Here is a 27,259-nt window from a genome sequence, read left to right as displayed (position 1 = left end):
TTCACTCAAAGACTGCTTTTTGGGCTACTGTTTCTGATACTCATCTGCCCCCTTTACCGTCCACACTAGCACACTGTATCTACTTTTCTAGTCCAAAGTGATTGAGTTCATAGAGCACCGATTTCTTCTACCAGCTTATTCCTAAATAAGCTTGCTGTGACAGTCTTTGGCATTGTTCTAGCTTCTAGTCCTTCAGTACAAGAACTGTAGAAATAACCAACCCTGAGTTACATACTAGTCTAGAACACAGAAACTGTGGTACCTCTGGCAAGTTCCTAGGCTCTCTAATCTCAGATTTCCCAATTATTAAAATAACAATAATAACGCCTACCCTTGAAAGGTCAACTCTTTTTTTTTTTTTTCTTTTCTTCTTTCTTTTTTTCGGAGCTGGGGACTGAACCCAGGGTCTTGCGCTTGCTAGGCAAGCGCTCTACCACTGAGCTAAATCCCCAACCCCGAAAGGTCAACTCTTAAGTATGTCCATATACTCAAACTTCCTTCATGCAAATTCAGGGTCAGGTGGGGGATTCTCAATGGAGTTCACAGACTTGTTTCCCAGTGGTGGCTCTCAGTAGGATCCTCAACACTACCCCAAACTATGGTGAACCGCACGTTTTTCTGCTCTCTGGCCACCCTGATCTCTGCAAAAAGGCATTGTCCCCTCAGTAAAAGAATCCTCATCTCAAAGTTCTACATGGTCCTGAGCTTCTGCTTACAAATGACTTTCTTGTTCTTTACTTGGGAATTACTGTATTTTCAGAGTCTGTGTCGTCTGCCTTGGTTTTGTCTTTATGATGTGGAAAGGCCACTGCACTGTTTGCTTCAAGCACTAGTGAACTATTTTCTCATCAGAGAAACCTGTGGCTTCTTGTGAGAACCTGGTTTCCATTATTATCCCCACACTCCAACTCATCCATTTGTAAAAACACTCCATGGTATCATGCTATGAAAAGTAAATCAGAAGAAAAACCCTACTTATACCTACAGTTCTCCAACTTAGAAAATATATGACTTTAAGTCATTTATCCTACCAGTAACTGCCATTTTTCCATCTGCAAAATAGATAAGTAAAGACATGAATATTTTAAAGGCTAAAAATGGGATAATCCAGATGAATTCGCATTAGAAATACTGTCATGTGAAACTGCCAGGCACACAGTACTATACCAGGCACTGGGAATAAAGTGGAATTAAGGTAGGAATGGTTAACATCTTTGTTAAAATGTCTACCTCTTATCACTGTATTTCCTAAATATTTTATAGATACTTCACAGCAAGTAAAAACTTAGGTAGTGACGCATCCCCACAAAACACTGAAGTCACCCTCTACAATTCCAGTGTTTATTGAAAGTCTCCATTGGACAAATAATGACTGTGACATTTCCCCCTAATTTATCGCTTACATTGACCGTCCTGATGAGTGTGGAGTGGACTGTTAGGAAGATGATTATGAACATAAATAAGCTAAAAGATGGCATCTCTAACACACGGGCTAGCTAGCTGCCCAACTGACAACTTCCTAGGCCTTACTCCAGACCATTTGACTCAAAACCCCTGGCTGGATGTGTGGGGACCTTTATTTCTATTAGGCTTCCAATGTGATCTTATAAAAATCCCATTTGAGAATGGCATACCCAAGAGGGAAGGAGGGACCCGCTACCTAAGAAATCTGTAACCAAAGACTAAAGAATAATGAGCTGAACATAATGAGAAAATTTTTAATTCTCAGAATAAATTTCTACATGCCTGGCTCCTAGAGAGGTGGAGTCAATAATCCGACCCAGAGAATAATTCTGAAATTGAGTTGAACATATGCACCTTCACTGATGGTCAACAGTGTTCCGAGTCCTGTTCTAGAGGGAGAACAAGAATGCAAAGGGACACTAGAAACCTTCGCCCAAGTCCTCAAAAGAAGAAAAAACTGTATCTGCAATATTGAAATCCAGGCTTGGTGATCTTGGAAATGATTGCTTCTGACTACCGCCTGCGTGCCCCCCTCTCCACAGCAATCAGGAATCTAGAATACTCTTACATATAAACCTTGCCCACAGGACAGGCTAATCTTGTGATCACCGCATCAATGGAAGGCAAGGAGGCATCATAATCTTTTAACAAAGGAAAACAAGTAACTAGTTACAACTACCCTCTTGGTAAGATAAACAGAAATGAACTCAGAATCAGAGAACCAAGGAGCACTAACTCCCCTAGTGGGCGTGAACTTTCAAAACAATAACAAGGCAAAGCCAGCTGAACATAATGTTTTTCTATGCACCACCTGCCCGTGGTTTAAGATCTGCATTGGTTCCGATCATAAAATTAGTTTATAGGGCTTAAGCACTGTGCCTGCAAGAAATCTGGAGCCCAACCCTACAAGGCCGCCCAGCCTGCCCACACTCCTCCAGATCTGGTCCGGAACAGCAGAGCGGGCGGGGCGCGGTTTCTCCTGCATCGCTGCGCTCCTCTCTTCTCTGCTTGCGTGAGCACCGCCCACCCACTCGCGCGTGAACCCACTAGGCCCAGCCCTTCCCTAGGCCCGGTGCTGAATCATGAACCCAGTATCTCCACAAGGTAAAAATCGAAGAACAAAGCCAGGCTTGAGGCTAGTCTGAATTAGGCGAACGGTCCGAATCAGCCAGCAGGCTAGAAACGCCAACTCTACTCGCTTTCTTCCCCATTCCTCCCTAACCCCAAAGTGAAGTACGTGTACGGTGCTGGAGACTCTCAGGAGGGTACCCCATCTCCCAGGCTGCTGAGATGCTTCTGCAGCGCAGTGTCCTAGCCTGCGCGCTTCATCTCATTGTTCCACTGCCCGCCCAGAGCCTGCCAGCATCCCAATAAGCCCTTGCCCCAGGAAGCTGGTTGGGGCTCCGCCTGCTCCAGATTAGCCCTGTTCCCCCTTTTGCCGGCAAACTACAGCCCCAGACCACCTTCTGCGCCCACCTTTCAATCTATCTCTAGGGCGGAGCCCAGAGTCGCAGGAGCAACGGGGTGGGTGCTGTCCAAATGCTGGGAAGAGGCGGCAGAGGATGGGAAAGGAGCCTCAGGCCCGGCCTGCACCAGGCTCAGCACTGGTGACAGCGCGATTCCTCGGAGCGGTGAGCAGTCTTTGGCTGCAGAGGCTGGAACCCAGCGGCAGAAAACACAGGGCCAGACCCTGTAAAGGCTGCACAAGTTACCGATTGCTACTTACCCCAACTGTTTCTGTCCCTGCGGCTCTTAGCCATGGCGGTCTGTGGACTGGTGTGGCGAGGCGCTGTCACTGCTCTTGCGGTCTCCTCCAGGGCCCCGCAGGTTTCTGGCAGTTAAGAGGCTCTGTGCCCGTTCTGGGCGCAGTTCGCTCAGATTCTGAGGATGTTGCTGTGGCGCTGGTGGGAAGGACTGGGGAAGAAAAGGGAGGGGAAAGCTGATGAACGGAGCTCAGCATCACCAGCTGGAGTTCACACAAATACCAGCGTCACACCCTCTCTGTACCTTGGCCCACCCCCCAGACTGTGAAGACAGTGACAGACTATATACTGCATTGTTTTCAACAGAAACCACACAAATAAACAGCACCCCTGCACACTTTCGCAGAATTTAAAAGCGTAATCTAGTGACAGAAATACACAAACCATCATTATTTTGGCTATTCCAATACATGCTAGCAACATTTGGGCATATTAAAGTGCTCTGCATTATCCTCCAGGCATCATTTTTTAAGTAATGCCATATTTTAAAAAGAGGATACCTTGCCTCCTTGTATATGTATGCTAAGCAAGACTAGATCTTAAAATTAGTCAATTTAGATCAAAGTAAGTAGAGGTTCATTGTAATTTGTAACTGGTTCAGTGTCTAGTTGCAACATCTACCCCAAACTTGTAAAGACTGTTTGAATATTACACACACACACACACACACTGAACTAAAATCAGGCTCCATAGTCTGGGTGGTACAGGTGCCTTGGCAGCCATAAAGGTTGCAGGCAAATATGAAGGAAAAGCAAACTGCAACGAACGCTTTTTTCAAACATCCTTACTCTTTCCTTCTGATGTTTCTGTCTCTTTATCGAAACTTCTGGTGGGTCAGCATCCTACAGATACTATCCCTTCCTGCCTATATTTTCACCGCCATTTTTCTCCTCAGTTTTCTCTTGCCCATATTCTTTTGAACCACACACTGCCAGCCTCTTAAAGACTAGATCTATGGTCTCTGCTTAAGTAGAACATGTTAACAAGCAAACTCCTCACTTTTGTAAAACCTATACCCCCTTTTTGAGAAGTAATCTATGGGTAAGTACTATGAGACTAGACATTACAAAAAAAACCTTAGTAAATAATTAAGTGTATAGTGTGTCTTCAACTGTTGCCCAAAGATTTTTCACCAAATGACTTCTGCACATCCTGGTATCCTTGTCTGCATTATTTTTATATTATTTTAAATGGAGATATTAAAACAATTCTATAATTTCTTTACATTTTACAGTTAGCAGTTCTCATTCTCTCCCCCACACACACACACACACACACACTCACACACACACACACACACACACACTCCCCCACGCACACACACACACACACGCACACACACACACACACACACACACACACACACACACACACACACACACACACACACACACACACACACACACACACACACACACACACACACACACACACACACACACACACACACACACACACACACACTCAAGCTCTTATATGTTAACTATCCCTGTGGTTTGGATGAGATTCTCAGTAATCTACACACACACACACACACACACACACACACACACACACACACACACACACACACTCAAGCTCTTATATGTTAACTATCCCTATGGTGTGAGGAGGATATCTAGTGTCCTTTTCTATCACTTGATGCCTTGTTCTATTGTGACAAAGCCTCAGTGAACCTGGAGCTCACCAATTAGGACAGGCTGGCTGTTAGCAAAGCCCGGAGATCCTGTCTCTCCCCAAGCTAGCACTGGGGTTATAGGTTCTAGCACTCCTTGGTTTTTTTCACGGGTACTAGAGATTTGAACTCAGGCTGTCATACACAGCCAGTGCTCTTATCCACTGAGATATCTCTTCAGCCTGCCTGCTTTTTTATTTTATTTTTTTTTTGGGGGGGGGTCTTTTTTTTGGAGCTGGGGACCGAAACCCAGGGCCTTGTGCTTCCTAGGCAAGCGCTCTGCCACTGAGCTAAATCCCCAACCCCCCTGCCTGCTTTTTAATATTCAAAATTCCCTAGATTTAGCCAAAAGGAGCTTCTTTGACTCTGCCCCTGTATTTTTAAATTAACATTTGCCTAATTTATTTTAGGCACTTCCTTGTTTTCTGGCACAAGGAAATGTTTCAGTGCTCCCTCCTAGTTCCCTGCCTGGATAAGGCATTTCTCCAGGCAGCTCTTCTCCTTTCAGGCTGTGCTCACTGCTGCTGGAGTGCCGCTGTTCCCTGTTCTTTCTGTAGGCATCTCTGGAACCGTTTACCTATGACAGGATATTGCCTCACAGCCCAGGTTGGACTTGACCCCTGGTTTTCCTGATTCCAACTCCTGAATAGTCCATTATAAGCATGTGCCACTGCCATGCCTAAATTTATTTTACTTTATTATATTATAGTTTGAAACAAAGTTTCATTATGCAATCCTGGTTGGTCCAGAATTCACTATGTCGACCATCCTGTCTTCCAACTCAGAGATCTTCCTGCCTCTACCTCCTGAGAACTGGGAGTGAACATGTGCACCACCATGCCTGGGCTCTGGATTTGATTCATTTTTTAACCATGAACTTAATAAACCCAAAGGAAATACTTTAAATGAAAATAAACAGAGTTATTTGTTCTATGTGGGGAGCTATAATTGTAAAATACTAGAATCAAGTGAAATGCTTACACATTGCACAGCGGTTGAATAAGACGGAATGCAACTGCACAGTGTACCAGTAGTTGTCCTTAAAATAAAAACTCAGAAAATCATTCTAAACTAACAACGAGCGATTTCCATCCATTTCAATGGATGATGGCTCAAAGAACTAATAATATACCCTTCCATAAAGTAGAAATGGCTATAAAATAATGTTTCTGTGTATCTGCGTGATAAGCACAGTAGAACTAAACCAGGAGGCAATGAGATAGATTGCTGACAGGAGGTAGCTGGGAACAGGATAAGGAAAATGGCAGGAGGGCTGGGGTGCTGATGTCCTCCAAGAGTAGCCTGTGTACATGCTCTCTGACCATTATTACAACAGTTTCATGTGCCCAAGATAAACAAGTAAACTAACCAGCATGTGGATAGAATTGTGCTTTAGCCCTTTGCTATCATCAAGTACAAGATATGGAAGAAACTAACTTTCAACTGCAAAACTGCACTTAACACAAAAGCGGAGGTCAGCGGCATGGCTCAGCAGGCAGACGCTTGCTGCCAAGCCTGACAGCCTAGGCTAATCCTGTCTCACATGGTAGACCAACTTCAACAACTTATTCTCTGTTCTCTATACATCCTCTCCTCTAAATAATAAATAAATGTAAAGATTAATCAATAAAATAACAGTGAACTTAACACATCACTTGGGAGGCTGAAAAAATGAGGATTTCAAGTCCAAGGCCAGTCTTGAATAAATAAACTCAGAGCCAAAGTGAGTGCCTGAAAAAATAAATGAATAAAAATTATAACAACAGGAACTAAACATAGGAACTGTTTTCTTTTTTTTAATTGGATATTTTATTTATTTACATTTCAAATGATATCCTCTTTCTCAGTTTCCCCTCCAGAAACCCCCATCACATCCTGTCTCCCCCTGTTTCTATGAGGGTACTACCCCCACCCACCCACTCCTGCCTTCCCACCCTGGCATTCTCCTATACTGGGGCATCAAGCCTTCAGAGGACCAAGGACCTCTCCTCCCACTGATGCTAGACAAGGCCATCCTCTGCTACATATGCAGCTGGAGCCATGGGTCATTCCATGTATATTCTCTAATTGGTGGTTTAGTCCCTGGGAGATCTGGGTGTCTGGTTGATATTGTTCTTCCCACGGGGTTGCAAGCCCCTTTGGCTTCTTCAGTCCTTCCCCTAACTCCTGCATTGGGTTCCCCATGCTCAGTCCAATAGTTGGCTGTGAGCATCCACATCTGTATTACTCAGTCTCTGACAGAGCCTCTCAGGAGACAGCTACATCAGGCTCCCGTTAGCAAGTACTTCTTGGCATCTGCAATAGTGTATGGGTTTGGTGTCTGTATATGGGATGGATCCCCAGGTGGGGCAGTCTCTAGATAGCCTTTCCTTCAGTCTCTGCTCCACACTTCATCTCCGTATTTCCTCCCATGAGTAGTTTGTTCCCCCTTCTAAGAAGGACTGAAGCATCCACACTTTGGTCTATCTTCTTCTTGAGCTTCATGAGGTCTGTGAATTGTATCTTGGGTAATTTGAGCTTTGGGCTAATATCTACTTCTCAGTGAGTGCATATCATGTGTGTTCTTTTGTGATTGGGTTACCTCACTCAGCATGATATTTTCTGATTCCATCCATTTGCCTAAGAATTTCATGAAGTTTTTAATAGCTGAGTAGTACTCCATTGGGTTAATGTACCACATTTTCTGAATCCATTCCTCTGTTGAAGGACATCTGGGTTCTTTCCAGCTTCTGGCTATTATAAATATGGCTGCTATGAACATAGTGGAGCATGTGTCCTTGTTATATGTTAGAGCATCTTTTGGGTATATGCCCAGGAGTTATATAGCTGGGTCCTCAGGTAGCACTATGTCCAGTTTTCTGAGTAACCTCCAGTCTGATTTCCAGAATGGTTGTACCAGCTTTCAATCCCACCAGCAATGGAGTAGTGTTCCTCTTTCTCCACATCCTTGCCAGCATCTGCTGTCACCTGACTTTTTGGTCTTAGCCATTCTGACTGGTGTGAGGTGGAATCTCAGGTTTGTTTTAATATGCATTTCACTAATGACTAAGGATGTTGAATATTTCTTTGGGTACTTCTCAGCCATTCAGTATTTCTCAGTTGAGAACTCTTTATTTAGCTCTGTAACCCATTTTTAATAGCATTATTTGATTCTCTGGAGTCTAATTTCTTTGGTTCCTTGTATATAATGGATATTAGCCCTCTATCAGATGTAGGACTTTCCCAATCTGTTAGTTGCCATTTTATCCTATTGACAGTGTCTTTTACCTTACAGAAGCTTTGCAGTTTTATGAGGTCCCATTTGTCAATTGTTGATCTTAGAGCATAAGCCATTGGTGTTCTGTTCAGGAAATTTTCCCCTGTGTCCATGTGTTCCAGACTCTTCCCCCACTTTTTCTTCTATTAGTTTGAGTGTATCTGCTTTTATGTGAAGGTCTGTGATCCACTTGGATTTGAGTTTTGTACAAGGAGTTAAGAATGGATGGATTTACATTCTTCTACATGCTGACCGCCAAGGAACTATATTATTCTTTTGTTGTTGTTTAGTTTAGTTTAGTTAGTTTTATATTGCTTAGCATCCATGAACTAAAAATTATGTATGTACTAGGATTAAAGAGATATAAAGCACATAATAACAGAGACAGAGTTAAATAAGGTGTAGAAGGGGGAGGATAGAATGAACTCTGAGACACTCAAGTATAATCTAAGGTATTAATATGACATAATAAAAACACAAATAATCTAAAATTTTAAGTAGCCAGAAGTTCTCAGATATTTTGTATGTCCCAAGTGAACACATGTAAATGGCCAGTAGGACATCTTCAGTTGTTACAGAAATGCAAATCAAAACTGAATGTTACTACCGTCAACGTCTCTGGTGACTATGACCAAGAGACATCATAAAGTCTGATGTCATATACTGATGAGTATATAGGGAAAGCGGTAACTTCACACACTACAGGTGAAAACAGAAAATGCTACAGCAGCATGAGAACGAAGTCTGGTCATTCCTCAAACTAAAAACAGGATTACTATGTGATTTAGCAATTCTCCTTCTAGGTATATATCCCAAAGAATTTACAATGGAAGTTCACACAGAAACTTGTTTAGAAATGTTAGTGTTAATAATATGGAAAAAACAGAAGCCACCTGTGGTGGTTTGAATGAAAATAGCCCCCATAGGCTCATAAAGAGTGACATTATTTGAAAGGATTAGGACTTGTGGCCTTGTTGGAGTCCTCAGCACTATTGGTGAAAGTTTGTCACTAGGTTGGGCTTTGAGGTTTTAGAAGCTCAAGCCAGGCCCAGTGTCACTCTATCTCCTTGGTGTCTGCCCATGCAGATGTAGAACATTCAGCTACCTCTCCAGCACCATGTCTGCCCGTACAGTGCTATGCTTCCCTCCATGATGATAATGGACTAAATCTCTAAACTGTAAGCCAGCCCCAGTTAAATGTTTTCTTTTATAAGAGTTATTGTGGTCATGGTGTCTTTTCACAGCAACAAAACCCAACTAAAACATATGGGAAATGCCAAATAACTAGTGGGTAGGCAAAATGTGAGATATTCATACAATGAAATACTATTTAGTCAGAAGGAAAAAAATACTGATACATGTTACATCAATAAACTTTGAGGTAAAGCTCTTATATCTCAAAAAAAATCTTAATATTTAAACTGTTTTCTCTGTATCCTCAATTAATTTTTCTTCTATTTGTACTATTCACACTCATTTTACCTCATCATAAATAAAGTCCTTCCTAATTTAGTTTTCCCATCACTGGTACCCAACTGCTGCTTGCCTCTGTATTGTATAAATGAGTCTGTAACAAGCAGTTTGAAGAGGTATTAGCATGCTTTTGCACGTATTTCACAAAGGTTTACAAGCTCTCACATGAACTAGGTTGACCTTGGTGGTTAACTGATCAGTTCAACATACGGGTTATATTTGTTAGGGCTGTGTAAAACAAATTCTAATGGCTTACATAAAAAAAAAATTCCCTCTAATGGAATAACATGAACATCCAAGATGGTACCTTGAACAAGAAGAACAAGATTTGCATTTTCTTCCATCCTTTACTTGGGGCTTCTATCATGTGATCCAAGCTACCTACTCTATCTAGCTTGAACATTATTATGCTCAATTAACATGAGAATGTTAAGGTGCATACCTAGGACTTCAGACATAGTCTTTCTCACTTTCTTTGTGGAACAACAACCAATTTCCCTGTAGTAATTAGGACCAGGAAGAGCAACCAATACAATTTGCTCTCTGATCTGTTGGTTCTGTATCATGAAGACCAAAAACTGCTATGTAGTAGCTTCATCCTCCAATTAATAAAATTGTGACTTACTTATATGAGAGAAAGCATCTGTCCCTTGGCCAGTTAGGCCTTCAGACTCACCAAGTCCATTGTGCAGAGAATAAGTTATAAGGACAAAAATTCTCTAAGAATTATTAGGAATAATTAATCTAAAAGCAATGATACTTCTACCCCTTGGTTCACAGGCCCATGAATTCAGGCCATGGGTTATATATGTAAGCATATAAGAGAATAATGGGTTAATTTGTATGCCATGTTGCCATGTCTTCATGGGTCTCTTATGGTTTTACTGCTGTGAACAGACACACTACTATCACATGGCCCAGGGAGTGGCACTATTAGGAGGTGTTGGAGGAGGTGTGTCACAGTGGGTGTGGGCTTTAAGACCTTCATCCTAGCTGTCTGGAAGCCAGTATTCTGCTAGCAGCCTTCAGATGAAGATGTAGAACTCTCAGCTCCTCCTGTACCATGCCTGTCTGGATGATGCCATGTTCCTACCTTGATGATAATGGACTGAACCTCTGAACCTGTAAGTCAGCCCTAATTAAATGTTGTCCTTATAAGAGTTGCATTGGTCATGGTGTCTATTCACAGCAGTAAAACCTAACTAAGACAGAAGTTGGTACCAGGGACTGGGAAATTGCTGTAATAGGCCTGACCATGCTTTTCTCTGGAAGAATGTGTATTTTGGGACTTTGGATTTGAAAAGCCATGCTATGCTTTAAGCAGGGTTTAATGGACCACTCTAGTAGGAATAAGTAAGACTTTGTTTCTAAGGGTGATTTGAACTATGGAAGCCTGGTTCTAGAGGTTTCAGATGACAAGAATTTTAGTATGTGGCCAAAAGACTGTTCTTGAGATATTTTGGTGAGGAATGTGGCTGCTTTTGGAAAAGAATCTGCCTGAGGCTAAGGTGAACAGACTCAGATTAATTGCATTGACAAAGGAAGGCTCAGAAAAGTCCAGCATAGACTTTGTTCTCTGGTTAAGACTCATGAAGAGCATTTTGAACAAGCATAGCAAATTTAGAAAGAAAAAATATAAAATATGTTTTAAATATTATAAGGGTATCAGGAAGTAAATGGAGCTGAATCCTATGTTCTAGGAGTTATCAGATTAAGGGAGTAAAACTTTGGAGCAAGATCCTACCCAGCTAAATTTAGATCAAGGCATGGAGGTAACAACTTTAATCCCTGGAGATAAAGCCAAACACATCTCTAATTCAAGGCCAGCCTGGGACAGAGCAAGTTCTAGGTGAAGAAGAGCTTAAGTCCAGGTGTGGCGGTACACACCTTTAATCCCAGCACTGATAAATTAATAGAACAAGGTGGGGGCATATTTCAGCCACAGCAAGCAGCAGAATTCAGCAGTTTGAGTCATTTGGCTCTGGCTTTAATAGAATAGAAGGGAGTACTGGGACAACTGATGCTGGTGAGCTGGAGCTCAGACATTAGCGGGGATTAAGAAGAGACCAGCATCACTAAGGTGAAATCTTCTGGGAAGTGTTTTCTGAGAGCACAAAGAAGCTGTATTCTAGAAATAGCCAAGGTTGTACCTCGTGCTGAAGCTGTAAGTGGTAATGTGTGAGAGTCGCCCAGGTGGTACTGGTTTTGAAGGCATGAAGATGTCATGAAGAACAGCTGAGGCTTGGCGCTGCAAGAGCCCATGGAAGGCCATTGCTAAAGGTATGGCCCCAGTTGCAGTTGACATTGCAGTTGCAGTGGCGGGACTGAAGGGGTCATGCAAAGAGTATGAGGCTTGGCACCATTACAGAGCCTATGAGTGAAGCCTAATTGTAACAGAAGACCCCAGTGTACTGGAGATACCAGTACCATGGGATGATCACCAAGAACAGCAGCAGCAGTGGAGTGGATCAACCTGAGATACAGATACAGATACTGAGATACAGAGGAAAGAGTGGAGAAGTGACATCAGTCCTTTGGAGGAGTCCAGAAGATCATGTGTGTATCCCAGACATTGAAACATGAAGCTGTAACATTGAAGTTAGTTGCCTTGGAGGCCCCAAGATGTTTGAGATGCTAGGGCTGACTGCTGAGGAAAGCTGTGAACAGGGAGTGGAAGCAGCCCAGGAGAAAGAAGTTTGTTGCAGTCAATACAGATGAAAAAGGAGTTGGAGATCTAAATACTGCTTTGACATCAGACATGGAGATGCAAAGTTCAGAGTTTACCTAGCTGGTTTTCTGTTTTGCTTTGGGGATTACAGTTAAGTGATTGGATAAAACTCAGAAGAGACTTTGAACTTTGGACTTTTAACTTTGTTGAGACTGCTATAGACTATGCAGACTTTGGAAGTTGGACTAATTGTATTTTGCATTATGCTATGTTTTGATATGGCTCCATACATTCATACGTTTGAATAAGCCTATGAGGATCATGGAGTGGAATGTGATAGTTTGTATATGCTTGACTCTGGAAGTGGCACTATTAGGAGGTGTGACCCTGTTGGAGTAGGTGTGGTCTTGTTGAAATAGGTGAGTATGGGCATTAAAACCCTCATCCTACCTGTCTGGAAGCCAGTGTTCTGCTAGCAGCCTTCAGATGAAGATGTAGAACTCTCAGTTCCTCCTGCACCAGGCCTGCCTGGATGCTGCCAAGTTCCTGCCTTGATGATAATGGACTGAACCTCTGAACCTGTTAAGCCAGCCCCAATTAAATGTTGTCCTTTATAAGATCTGCCTTGGTCATGGTGTCTGTTCACAGCAGTAAAACCCTAATAAGACAAAGCTTTATGACAGGAAAAATAAACCAAGTGCAATATGAATCTGTTTCTGTGGTGGCAAATTGCCTTCCCCATCAAAATAGAAAAGATCTAGTACAATTAAATTACTATCAGATGAGTGGCTGATGTAGACAACAATATCAGACTTGAGTCTCTGTCATGGTCTCTGACATAAGTAGGTTAAACACTCCACAATGGCAAAAACTAAGTTATACTTGGCAAACAGAAATCCATACTGTTGAGTCTACTATTTAGCTTAAGTTCTTGTCGTCACATGAGGCAACTAAGCAAGTAGCTCACTTACTGGGCAAAGAGACTGGCTGGTTTATATCTACAGAGCATATCATCTTGAAGAATCACTTATCAGGGTGGATACCCTCAGGTCTGGTATGGTTCACAAATATTTCCACATTCTATGTATTTTTAATAACCTATCCACAATACCTTATCTACTGACATCTTTAATTTGAATCTTCTTTCCAAGTCACTGACCAATCTATTACCTACTATTCATACATCAATATTAATTCATAACTCAGGCCAACTCTTTTCCTAACAAAAAGATCAATGAAATGTACTATTCAATATTGTGCCACTGGAGAATTTTTCTTCATTATCATCATTCCTCTTTGTGGAATAGGGCCATAAATAAGTGTCAAACTTCTTCACATTAGTGCTAATGCAGAATACCGATTATTAATAAACAAGGCCTGTACATGTACTTCCTCTGCTAACTGACCCTGAGACTGCATATGTAAGAGAAAAAGGAGGCTCAGAGGGTGGCAAAAGAAAGGAAGATGCCAGGGAAATTTGTTAGAAATCTACCTGTGCTTCCAGATCGTGCCAAGCTTTTCCAGTATGTACTGTTCCATTCCAATGGAATTCTGCTGTCTGCATTTATAATTCAGTAAACTAGACAACAACACACAGTTCCTAAAGACCAGTTTATGTCACATTGTCACTTAGTATCTTATAGTCTGGTGTTAAATATGTGCCAATGCCTGGTAGCAAGCCAAAAGTTGGCTTTCAGTAGTGTAGACATCTCAGATATGGCATGCTCATATTCCAAAATCCTGGGTAGGACCCCGAGTGCTATGATTCTCATTTTGGGTTTACAAGAGACTCTATATACTATTTGTGTTTGCCATCAGGTCTGCCGAGTCCTAAAACCTAAGTATCAAGACACCATATGTCATAGCATGGGTCATCAGCCTTGTTATTTGTTCAAATTCCCATGAAAACTGATAGTCATGTGATATGAGGAAAAGGATCAAAGAGCAGTGAATGTAGTACATCATCTTCAGAATTCACACAGGGCAGCTAAGCACATCAACTCATCCTTTGAGATGGATACATTTCAATAGGTGCTAGCACCACATGGACTTATGTCTCATCCTCTGGTACAAGGATATTTTGGTTTTGTTTTAAGGAATGAGTTAATATACTTTGCCCAGTGTAGTCCCAAATTCCTGGACTTATGGATGTCCTGTCTTAAGTCCCTAATATCCATCATTGTATATATGTGATCACATCTGCCTGAATAGTCTTCCTAAAGTATGTAGGCTGGTAGCTACTTCTCATTCCTCGGTCCCATTTTTCTAAAATGGAATCAAAATGATAGACTGTCAATGGTGTTCTTCTTGATAGCAAGGAAACAAAGGTCAGTCTAGAATTATACTGTGTTGCTGCACTGAAAAGACTATCACAGCCTCAGGAAGGCAAATGCTTCAGATTATCCTAGCTCACCGGAACTGAAAAGGCTACATTTTGGGCTTCACGTCAGCAGCTGAGTTCAGGCTACCAAGCTAAGTTTATTGGCTCTAGTTAAGGTCCTAGATGCAGAATAACAAATTAATTGGCATAAACATTTAACTGACAGTTCCTCTGTGTGTGTGTGTGTGTGTGTGTGTGTGTGTGTGTGTGTGTGTGTGTGTGTTTTACCCAAGTATGCACATGTACAAGTAAGCTTCCCTATGTGTGCTCACTCTTGTGTGTGCATGTAGAGGCCAGAAATTGACAATGACTTCCTCAATTGCTTCTCTACCTTTTTATTTCTTTGAAGCAAGGATTCTCCCTCAGCCCCAGGCTCACCGTTTCAACTAGACTGGCTGGCCAGAAAGTCCCTGAGGTCCTCTACTCTGCATTTCTAGTGCAGGGGCTACAGGTGATGCCACACTTGGCTTTCAGATGGGTGCTGGGGACCTGAACTAAGGGTGTCACCCTTGCTCAGCAAATGCTTTGTCTACAGAGGTATTTCCCTGAAATTGGTGATTTTTTTTTATAATTCACAAACATCTCCAAGCTAATTTGTCTATTTGAGATGGTTTGAATGTGTCCACCAAAGTCAATATGTTGGAGACTTAACCCCTATTGTAACCATGTCAAAACAAGGCTCCTTTAAGGGATGATTAGGTCAGGAAGACTGGACCCTCCTACATTCTTTACTGAAGAGTTTCCTTCATCTACCTATTTCACATTAGCAAGTTCTTGTCCTGCTGCCTTTTCCTAAGTGATAATATAACCAGAATGCCAATATCAGATTCAAGCATCTTGATATTGGACTGTCTAACCTTCAGAACTGAGAGATAATGAATTTGCAGTCTGTGGTGTTATAACAACATAAAATGGATTAAGACTCTACTGAACCTCTCTATCTCTCAGATTTAATTTTTTAAAGATTTTTTAAATGTGTATTTTGCCTGCATGTATGGTGACTGCAATGGTCAGAAGTAAGTGTTGGGTCCTCTGGAACTAGAGTTAGAGATGGTGAGTTACCATGGGTCCTCTGAACAAACATGGTCCTCTGAAAGAGCAGTGAGTGTCCTTATCCTCTGACCCATCCTTCCAGTCCCATTTCTCAGACTTTTAACAACTGCACTAATGTCTTTCCAGTCTTTAACAGTTACACATAACTAATTTTCTGGGTGATAAGGTTTAACTTGTTTTTCTCCTGTAGGCACAAGGGTCACACTAGGCCTATCAGTCCTCCAATTTCACATCCCTCCATTGACATTCATGAGCCTCTTCTGAGTCTCCTCGGTGTGCTGTGCCCATTCTCACATACATTTTGGAACTGGGAAAATAGCCTCAGCATTTATCTTTACTTCTAGATGTCTCATGAACGACACCCTAGCCTGGACTGTATCTGACTTCCTTCAGTCTCTACTGAGATCACTGGAGTGCTGGGGTGTTAACAATGATGCTGTAGGGGTGCTGTTCAGGCCATTACCCTCTAGACTGTCTGGGAATTTCATATTCCTCAATTCATATTCATCCTGGTGAAAGGTTGCAGGTCTCTTTGGAAATTGCCACAGGTAAGGGGCAATCATTAAATGTAAACATAGGCAGCCTTCCTTGAAGAAACCTGCGCCCCACCCCTTATTTAAGGGATTCCATGTTTAAGAACTGGCTTACCACCAGATGTTAGATAATGCTCTCTTTCATTATATAATAGATTCCAGTTCCTTTTCTGCTCACCATTCCTAGAATTCTCCCATTTACATATATCAAGTAGCTATGGGTAGCTACTTAAGTAGTCCATGGTTTCATTTATTCCATAGATCTGAGGTTCAATAGGCCACCATCCCAATCTCTTCTAGTCAAAAATACTTGAGTATCACTTCTTCTTGAGGGTTATCAACAATAACTATAGTTAGTAACTGTACGCAGCATGTGTTTGATTGTTACGTCTTCTGGCCTCTGCAAGAATCTTTCTGTGTTACTGTGGCAACATCATCTCCAACTTACTGAGGACAGTTACTAGTGAAGGTGGAAAGGATCTCTCTGTTCTCCTTCACTCGATGTCTTGGTTGGATAAATTCTACAGGCCCTCCTGGAGGAGCATTTGCACAGAGGTATGCACAGAGCATAACTGCAGGATGCACACAGTGGAGCATATATCAGTCTTCTTTCCATTATTGTGACAAAACACTGAACAGAAACCACTTACAACTTAACATTTAGAGGTTATAAGCTGTGGTCTGTCAACAGGTCCCATAGTTTCTGGTTGTGTGGTAAGGGGAAGTATTAAGGCAGAAGGGCCCAATAAAGCAAAGCTGCTCCCCTCAAAACAGCCAGGAAGGAAAGAGAAACAGAGTAGGGGATTGGGCACAAAAATATCCTTCAAAGGAATGTCCCCTGTGACCTGTTTCCCCTAAAGAAGTCCCACTTTCTGCAGTTTCCAAATTCCCAAATGTTCATTCAGATTTTGCCACTATCAATGAATCAAGCCATCACTTAGATCAGAGCCCTCATGAATCAATCACTAATGACTAGATGATCTACCAGCTATGAATAAAACCTTTCATACCTCAGCATTTGGAAATACACTTTATATCTAAAACAAAGTCCAACATTTTTATCTTCCTGAACCTAAAGAGTCTGTCCTTTACCATGTATGGGAGAATTCTGGCACTTCCATGGTGAGACTGTAAGCCATTGTGGTGGTTTGGATGAAAATGGCCCCCCATAGGTTATGTTTTACTATTTTGTCTCCAGTTAGTGAAACTATATGGGAAGGATTAGGAGGTATGAAGAACGTATGTCACTGGGTGTGGGCTTTGATGTTTCAAACGACTCATGTAATTCTTTCTGCCTGGTTGTTGCGGCTCAAGATGTGATCTCTCAGTTGTTCCTTCATGACACCATAATGGACTCTAACCTCCTAAAACTATACACCAAATAAAATCCTTTGTTTTATAACTTTCCTTAAACATGGCATTTTAGAACAGAATTTTTTTAAAAGTAAGATCACCATCATTATGTGGTAGCTTCAAATAAGCCATGTAGACGGGCAGATGTTCAAGTCGACACACATCTCAATTCTAGGCGAGTGTGTGGCAAGACTCTACAACATCTTCAAGGTTGTGAACTTTTTCATCCAAGCCCAGGCTATAACGTCTCCAACTGGGCTCTCCTGAAAGTCTAACTCATACTCAAGACTTCTATCCTAACTTCTATCTGCTCAAATGACCCAAGCCCTGGCACAGGACCCCAAACCATCCCCTTCAGTGCCTGTACAGCCTAACAGACAGAGATCTTGGAATTATTCCGTTTACAGCTGTGTAGCCCTTGCCTCTGCCTCCCAAGTGCAGGAATTAAAGGCATACACCTCCATATTTAGAGACCTGATTTTATGATTTCAACTAGATAGGTTTGCTTGGATAATAAATTTTGAACCTAGGCTACATAAAACATAAAAGATTTCAGGGCCTTGATTTTTGTTGTCATTTAGTCTCAGCTACAATTAAAGTTGACTGTAGAGATTACCAATCCCAACTAGCACTGTGCTTTAGTGAGGAAGATTAAAGGAGGAGGAAAGCATAACAAACCACTAACATTTGTTATGGAAAAGAGCAAAAAGCTGGAAAATAAAATAGGGCTGGTAAGACCTCACAGCTTATACAGGCTGCTGCCTCCACCTGATGGCCTGAGTTTGATCTACATACTGGAAAGTCAGAGTCCTCCCACAGCTGTCCTCCAAAACATGCACACACACACACACACACACACACACACACACACACACACACAGACCATGGCATTAGCACTGCCCCCCAAAATAAATAAATTGTATCAAAATTAAATTTTTAAAAGCTGAAAAGCATTTCCTTGCTAACCATTATTGTATACATATGTATGTTTTGAGTGACATACCTATTAAGTCATGTTTCTTCTTATTCCAAGACTTGTCATTATGAAACTGAGCAATGGTAAGAGTTCTTTCAAGGTTAGCTATGCTGACTTATAATTATATAACTTTCAACCTTGAAATTATATGCTTAATTGTTTAAGATATAAATTAAGCCTACTCATAGTTTATAAGTAAATTGAATTTGAATTTCCTTACCAACTTACGTCACTGACCTTGTTAAAATTAACTCAGCTAGTTCTGAAAAAATCTTTGAAATTCCTTTGAAGTGAGTGTAAAGCAAATGTCTTCCTGTTTGCATCATCTGTGGCACTAGTGAGACAATGACTGTAGCAGACACTGTGTGCATCATCTGAGGCACTAGTGAGACAATGACTGTAGCAGACACTGTGTGCATCATCTGAGGCACTAGTGAGACGATGACTGTGGCAGACACTGTGTGCATCATCTGAGGCACTAGTGAGACGATGACTGTGGCAGACACTGTGTGCATCATCTGAGGCACTAGTGAGACGATGACTGTAGCAGACACTGTGTGCATCATCTGTGGCACTAGTGAGACGATGACTGTGGCAGACACTGTGTGCAGTGGCAGAGACGATGACTGTAGCAGACACTGTGTGCATCATCTGTGGCACTAGTGAGACGATGACTGTAGCAGACACTGTTTTCCACCACCACACAGACTTGTCTTTCCAGGCTGTCCACTTTTTGGTTGATGGTCAGAGCATATGGATCTGCTGCTACTGGCAACATAAATTATCTTCACTGGTGACCTCAAACTTTCTATTACCTAATCCATTTTAAACAATATGTTTCTACAATAATATACTTGGAGAGTTGTCAGAGGATATTTATCTTTGTCATAAACTGGGTACTCAGTTTTCCACTGCGTGAAGGCTCAGGAGGGAGATTTCTCTGAGGTCGTAGCATCAGGAAGAGATATGGCTCTCTAGATATGTCTCCATTTGTTCATCGTTCTCTCAAAAGCAAACAAACAAAGAAAACCCACCCTCAAATCTTCTTTGGTCTTTCTTTCTCTCTCTCTCTCTCTCTCTCTCTCTCTCTCTCTCTCTCTCTCTCTCTCTCTTTTTGGTTGCATTGTTCTGGTTTCCTGTTTCCCCCCTTTCAAATCTTATGCAGTTTCCTCTCACTTATTTTTATCTTGTGTAAAAATAAGTATTTTGTCTGAGCTGTTGCAAACTCTCTACGGGATAATGCAGGTATAAATAAGAACAAATATAGGGGTTGGGGATTTAGCTCAGTGGTAGAGCGCTTGTCTAGCAAACGCAAGGCCCTGGGTTCGGTCCCCAGCTCCGAAAAAAAAGAAAAAAAAAAAAAGAACAAATACAGCTCACACTAGACAAAGGATCAATGGTCCCTTTTTGACTCTAAACTTGGAAGGCTGTTCTCCCCTTACACAACACCCACCCTCCAAGTTGACTTGACTATCCTGGGGCCATTGTGGTGAAGGCCTTCAACCCATGAATGTTCCACAATGGCCCTAGTCGCAGAGTGGGTAAGGTGGTTTTGACTACATGATCAACATAAATCCATGACAGTAAACAAGTACTAAGATACCAATAGAACAGTTGAAGAGATTTTGAGTCATCGAAGCCAAAAATATGTGCCCACCAAAACAAGTGCCAAGAAGCTTTGAAAGAAGGAACTGTTCTTCAACTTTTTTTTTTTTTTCAATGCAGCACACACACAGGCTTTGTCCCTGGAGCATGTAAGTCTGGGCTTACTTATGTTCCCTAAATAAGTGCTCTTTGTGTGTGGAACACAAGAAAATGCATATATTCTCTATTCTGTTAAGGTGTTACTTGGATTCTTTAGTTATTAGCTATAAGAAGTGTATTTCTCAAAACAGAATTAGATTGTGTCTGGAGTCACGTGTCATCTGAAATTTGTTCTGTTGTAATTTTATCTATTTTTTTCAATTTCTCCTAAATTTTTATTTAACTTTGTGTTTTGGCTGCATGTATGTCTGTACACCATATGCATACCTGGTGCCTACATAGGCTAGAAGAGAGTGCTAGACCTCCTCCAGCCCACTCTGGACCCCTGCTTAGAGTTAACAGAAGTGAGCTGCCATGCAGGTGCTGGCAATCAACCCAGGTCCTCTGAGGAGCAGCCAGTGTTGTTAACCACTGAGCCATCTTTCCAGTCCTTATCTGGTTTTACTGAAAATCTCTGCAGGACTCTAGAAATAACTTTACCTGTATACATAAAATTGGTGACCTCATCTCTACATTAAGAACAAGATTGGAACTCAAATCACAAAACAGACCAAAACATTAACCAAATCACTTCTCACAACTCCTGCCCAATATTCTGGGCATGGTTAGGCATTGTAAAGCCTCTTACAGTTTATAATCCTCTTTACAATGCTGTAAAATGGTTTACAAACATCTCGGGTGTCAAATGCAAAACCTACCCTCTTCCAGGGATTGATAAGGACATTCAGATGTTGCCAAGGACGCCTTGTCCCAGATCACCTACTTTGGAACCAGACTCAGACAAAGGTAGCTTGGCTTTAGCATCTCCAGAACTCCTAGTCCCATTAAAGATGCAATATTGTGGCGATGCCCAGAAACCACAGGAACTTCGTAGGAATTGGGGTTTTCAAAAATGTCTCGGGAAACCCCGGTGGAAGACGGGTTATGCAGGTGTGCGGTCCAGCCTCAGAACTGGTACCACCGGGAACAGTGTGTGGAACAGGACGGTGCAGTCGGGTGTGCCGGCGTTTAGTTAACCCGGCACTCCCCCACCTCCTGCCCGGACAGACTCAGTTTACCTTGACTGAATGGAGGTAGGAGGCACCGCTTCCGAGGCCTGCGCACAGGCCCTCCTCCTCTAGTCCTGCCGGCAACTGGACGAATCCTGGCCGTGCCTGGGCGGGTCAGACGCCGCACGAATGCCTGGGGCGCCCCGCAAGCAGCTAGGAGGCGGGGCCGGCGGCGGCGAGGGTGTCGTGCACTCGGCGGGCCTCAGGGCGGCACTCTGGGCCCGCGGCCTGCGCTCTCGGGCGGGCCGGGCTCGATCCGCGCCGGCCGCGAACGTGTCTCCCGGTGACGCAGCCGCGGGTGGGGAACGTGGTGCGGCGGCGGCAGCGACTGTGCGCACGGCCGTCTCGGAGAAGACGCGGGTCTCCGACGCGGCGCTCAGCAAGGAAGGAACAGCCTCTTCGGTACGGCCCGCGCGGGGCCTGGCGGGGCCAAGGAGGCCCGGAGGCTGCCGGGGTCGCGCCCCGTGACGCCCCCGCGCTCGCTCTCGCCGGTGCAGGCGCAGCTGCGGGCTGAGGCTCCATGTTGGGAAGCGCCGCGCGCCCTCGTTAGCGGGATACGGGTGCCACAGGCAGAGCCCCGGGCTGGGCGCAGCGAAGATGGAGGCCCCTCTGAGGCCTGCCGCCGACATCCTGAGACGGAACCCGCAGCACGACTACGAACTGGTGCAGAGGGTCGGCAGCGGCACCTACGGGGACGTGTACAAGGTGAGGCCCGGCCTGCAAGCTTGGGGCGTCCCCGGGATGCGCCGGACCACAGAGTCCGGCCAGGAAGTGGCCCGGACCCCGCGGCTGCGTTCCGAGCACCCTGGGTTCCCCATCGATTCTAACGCTACCGACCGGCAGACTTAACCGCACCTTCCAAACCACCGCTGAGCTTTTTTGTGGTTTTAAGGCGTACTTATGGTATTGAAGTTACTCTGAAGGATGTTCTGGTGTTAACGTGGAGGGGAAAAAAAAATGCTCCGCGGAAGGCTGTAGATAGGAAAGAATATTGTAAATCTAGGCATTTGCACTCTAAATTATTGTTGTGGGTGAACTTGACTTTAAAAATCTCTGTGGAACCGAGCTCTAAATTGTAACTCTAAGTAATCTGGTTCTGGAGTAAAAGGATTTGTGTGTAAACATGACGGCCTGTAGGAAGATGTCTTTGAGGACCCGGTGAGCTGGCTCTGGATATAAAGGCCCTTAGAGCCAAGACTTAAGTCCCTAGAACGGTCCCCGGATTCTCCCGGTGGTGGAAGCAAGTTGTCTCCTGACCTCCACCCCCCCCAAAAAAAAAACCCAGTAAATAAACAAAGTGTAATTAAATTTAAACAAATTCAAAGAAAGATGTTTTTCACCTGGCAGAAGATTAAGCATTTGTATCTGGTTGATAATAATGAGTATAACTTAATGGGGTTTTCCGACTCCAGTAAATTCCTCTCTTTGGGATTTATAGTATTCCATAATCATGAGTGGATAATTGCTGCTATCCTTTTTACTGGTCTCTTATATTAAGACAAATAATAAATATGTAATCTGCCGTTACAAAAAAAAAAAAACAAACCAACAATTACAAAAAATGCCATAGCAAAGCAAACCAATTTCTTAAATCGGCCAAGTTTTTGAAGGGTTCAGAGGAAGACACTGTTCAATATTCCCTTGTGGCTTTTGTTCTTTGTTCCAAAGGGGCAGAGTTAGTGCAGTTCCTTATGGGTATTAAGAAAAAAGCGTATTTCCCTCTTGCAGCAGCTTGATATTTTGACCTATGTATCAGTACGTTCCAAACAGCAGTCTGCATCGAGCCCTAAGTGTCTCATGAGTAATCGCTTGATTCCACTGAAGTATGTTGACTTGCACAGGTACCATGCAAGGAAAAACATCTCTTTTCTCTGCTTGTTTTTGAGTGAGTTTTTGCTAGTAGTAGTCCCTTGGGGTGTTTGATTCTGAGGGGAGGGCTCTGAGTAGGCTTTTCACCTCATAAGATCAGGCACTTGGGCCCAACCAGACACTGTTCTAGAAACAGAGCTGTGCAACAGTGAGCAAGGTCCTGACTCTGGCCTTGAGTGCCTTTGATGCAAAGTACTCAGTTATAAGGGAATCCCCTTCCTAATATAAAATTAGTGGTCGTTAGCACAAACTTGTTTATTTGCTCATCACCCATTTTAGGAAATGCTTGCTCTTTAAAAAAAACAGAAACTCCTGTTTGCCTTCTTGGTCCCATTTTAAATCATCTTTGTCTTATGATTCACTGTAAGTTAGACCAGTTCAGTTCCGTTCATGGTAATTATACAATACTCTAAATTCTAGTTCTTGCTCCACCCTACCCCTTTTCCCCCTACTAAGGAAAATTTAAAGGGAATATTTCCCCCACAAGGATGTTGCCAAGACCTCCACGGTTTTCTTCACAGAGTAACAACCAGAGCAGCTCCCTGGAAGTACGAATCCTTCCCTAGGAAAGCAATGTTTATGTTAAAAGGACAGCTGACTGCCTGCTTCTTACCTGTGCTTCCCCATCCTGCTGCTCACACTTCTGCAATGCAACAGACAAGTCAGAGGCTAAATGCTTCCCAGCCCACCCTCACCTCCTGCCTTTCACAATCAAGCTCACTTTATTATGTGGACTGGTTGTGGGCTAGGCCAGCCTCTGTGTCCCACACAGCCTTTCTTCTGTGTGGTGTGTTCTAATTACCTGGGATCTCCTCCCTCCCCCCGTTCTCCACCTGTAGCCACCATTGCTGCCTAGGAAAGCAATACTCAGTTGTCAGAAGCCCCAGCCCCTCACCCCGACCTCTGACTTCACCCACCACTCTCCCTCTCCCTTCTGCTCTAACCACGCTGGCCCGCAGGCTTTCCTTAACAACAATAAGCATCTTCCCACTTTGCAGTCTTTGTTCTTGCTACTTCCTCTGTTCAGTATCTCTTCCCAGACAGTGTCTTGCTTCCTTCCCCTTAGACGTACCTGACCATCATTGTACTTACTGCAGTCTAGCACAGTGCTTTATTTATTTTTTTTCCGTGTCTGTTTTGTCCAGCATTATAAATACTCTGCAGACAGATTTTTACACCCCCCACCCCCACCCCCATCGTGTTGTATCCTAACACCTAGAACTAGGCAGGGCATGGAGTAAATGAGGTTGACAAAGTGACAAAGGGCTCTAGGTGATTCTGTCACCTAGTTGTCTGAGCACTTAATTTTGACATCACAATAGTGCTTGTATTTAATTCTCTGTGTATTCCTGCAGTTTTTTTTTTTTTTTTTTAAACAATAGCTACATGTCTGTTTTTATTAAACATTTCAAAAACTTGAGTTCTCTGGGAAACCATTTCTGAAAAGCTGTTTCATAGCGTATTTATTATCAGTGATCTAAGTCCTGTGGAATTTTGTGAGTTTATACTTACTCCTTAGTATGCCTAGAAACATGAAACTTTGGAATTATTTTAAAAGCAGATTGATTATATTTTTTAAAACTCTGTATTTTTAAGAGACTGAAAATTCTGGGGCACGTTAGAAGTGTTTTCCATCCGTGATGCAAACTAATTAGTGAGAAAGAGCATCACCTCTTCACCTCTTCCCAGTCCATCCCAGTTTGTTTTTATGCCTGGGCTATATTATGACGTAGTGACTTTAAAGAGGCCCTGGCCTTGAGAGTCTTTGTGATTTTCACACTCTGTAAACACACAGTCTCCTGGGAGTCTCCTTCCTTTCCCAAGAGGTAGAGTCCATCTTAAAGGCTTGAAAGGAGGGAATGTAAGGATGTGGGAAGTGGAGGGGATCTTTGAGAGCAAAGCGGGAGATGATGGTGGAGAGGCAAGCACAAAAGAGAAGAATGTGGTGGGTGATGGATGAAGGACTAAGTTCCAGATAGGCAGATCCTGCTTGTAAGATTTAACACTTACTAAGGAAGGGGAAATCTAGATAAAGTGTCTCCCCTACCTCCTGTCCACAGAGCAGCTTCAAGTCATTATCATGGTTCACAGTGAGCACCTCTGCCATTTTATACCAAACTGCTCCCAGACTAGTGTCCAGAGACATTCTAAGATCTCTTCACCTTTTATAGGATGTAAATCTAGAGTAGGGACCATGTACTTCTCTTCAACTCTGATTGATTATCCAAGGGTGACCTGCTTAGTTCCAGGACAACAACCTACAGCTGTATTATAGAAAACGGGAAATACTTGTTTAGTGATATTGCCCAGATGTAAGAAATACTGCTAATAGGACTGGAGAGATGGCTCAGCAGTTAAGAGCACTGACTGCTCTTCCAGAGGTCCTGAGTTCAAATCCCAGCAACCACATGGTGGCTCACAACCATCTGTAATGGGATCTGATGCCCTCTTCTGGTGTGTCTGAAGACAGCTACAGTGTACTCATATACATCAAATAAATATATCTTTAAGAAAGAGAAATACTGCTAATAATAATAGGTGTTTTTCAGGCCTTTTCCTAAATGTTTTTAAGTGAATCTGTTTCTGAAATGATTTATATTGTGTTATAATGTCAGCCATGATGAAGTTTCACAATAGTTATTTCCAATCATCAAGATTCTTTTGCCATTATAAATGACATAATTTGCATAGAAAGCTTTGTCATATATAGTCTTACCATTTCTGTGAGTTTTCTGGAAGCTAGATGAGTTAGATCTGCTATAATGAATCCCTCTTTTGTTCAAGGCCTCCCTTTCTCTCCCCCAAGCCAACGGTCAGAATTCTGGAATGGCTTTAGGCCCTTTGAAACGAATGCTAATATACATATAATGGTAAAGAAAGAGCTTATTACATGGTGATAGTGAGTGCGACTCTGTGCTGGGGTCTAGAGACACAGGCCTGAGACAGCAAGTACACTGTCAAATAGGAGCAGGTAATCCAGTCAGGAGAACAGGCATGCAGTCATAATTTGTTAAGTGCCATAACGGATATGGAAGAAATGCTCAACTCTGTCTTTATTAAGGGATGGGGCTTGGGGGTCAACTGGGGAAGATTAGCCAAAGAAGTGGCAGTAACTAGAACTGTTTTTTTCTAGTATGTACAGTCCCTAGGGACAGGAACTGACACTGGCAAAAAGCCTTGATGAGTCTTACAGGGCATGTGTCTTCCTTCCCGGTCCCTTGCAGTAAGATGACCAGGTAATGGAGGGCAGGAAAAACCAAGCTGGCAATTCTTGTTGTTGGCGTGAAGAAACGTGGTTTTTCCCTTAGTCTGAGGAAGTATTTTAGGAAGAAGGTTTCATTGGTGTAAGGATAAATAATCCAGAATGGTTGGACTATAGAGACCATTACTGAAGAATCTGGATGAGAGCTTATGTAAGTTTGGATATTGGTATAGGAGAACAAAGAGAGGTGAATTTGAGTTCAGATTTAAAAGGTTTTTTTTTTTTTCTTTTACATACCCATGATCTGTAACAGAAAGCACTTGGTGTGCTTGTTTTTGTCTTAGGTGACCTTTTTTTGTGTGCTGTTAACAGGAAATACAAATTTTGTGGGATGTGAATTTTGTGTTCAGGTCTGTTTGCCCTTTAGACATTTCATAAGTGACTGTGTCACTTAGGTAAGAGGAAATTCGACTCCAGCCTTGGGAGCTCTGAACTGGGGATTCAGGTTTAGGAGTCATCGTTGATGCATGGAGAGTACATGTGACATGGAATGAGGTCAGCTTTCACCCAGGAAGTGTTTTGGAGAGCTGAGGGGACTGCAGTCTTAGAGATGCCAGAAGGAAGGGCTGGGGAGATTCATTGCACAGGAGTCTTGAGACCTGCTCTCTCCCATCTCCTGCCATCGTATGCTCTGATTGTAGTGAGGAGGCATGGATGGTCTTCCAATAATAATAAAACTAATAATTTTACTTATTTTATTAATAGTTTTTATGAAATCAGT

General features: G+C 42.8%; 2 protein-coding genes across 2 annotated transcripts in view; one reads left to right on the top strand and one right to left on the bottom strand.

Annotated features, from left to right (window-relative positions):
- Atl1 (atlastin GTPase 1) overlaps nucleotides 1-21,561 on the bottom strand; it is a 91,101-nt gene extending 69,540 nt beyond the window's left edge. The window contains exons 1-2 of the mRNA XM_032907871.1: nucleotides 21,417-21,561; nucleotides 3,191-3,378 (exon numbers count right to left, since the gene is read on the bottom strand). Of these exons, the coding sequence (XP_032763762.1) occupies nucleotides 3,191-3,224 (34 nt within the window). The 5' untranslated portion in view covers nucleotides 3,225-3,378; nucleotides 21,417-21,561. The remainder of the gene's footprint in view (nucleotides 1-3,190; nucleotides 3,379-21,416) is intronic.
- A 97-nt stretch (nucleotides 21,562-21,658) lies between these two features.
- The window catches only part of Map4k5 (mitogen-activated protein kinase kinase kinase kinase 5), a 92,508-nt gene continuing 86,907 nt past the window's right edge, over nucleotides 21,659-27,259 (top strand). The window contains exon 1 of the mRNA XM_032907869.1: nucleotides 21,659-22,112. Within this exon, the coding sequence (XP_032763760.1) occupies nucleotides 22,005-22,112 (108 nt within the window). The 5' untranslated portion in view covers nucleotides 21,659-22,004. The remainder of the gene's footprint in view (nucleotides 22,113-27,259) is intronic.

Source organism: Rattus rattus, chromosome 7, assembly GCF_011064425.1.
Source record: "Rattus rattus isolate New Zealand chromosome 7, Rrattus_CSIRO_v1, whole genome shotgun sequence".
In the NCBI taxonomy this organism is placed as follows: Eukaryota; Metazoa; Chordata; class Mammalia; order Rodentia; family Muridae; genus Rattus; species Rattus rattus.
This window is presented reverse-complemented; position numbering and strand designations above follow the sequence as displayed.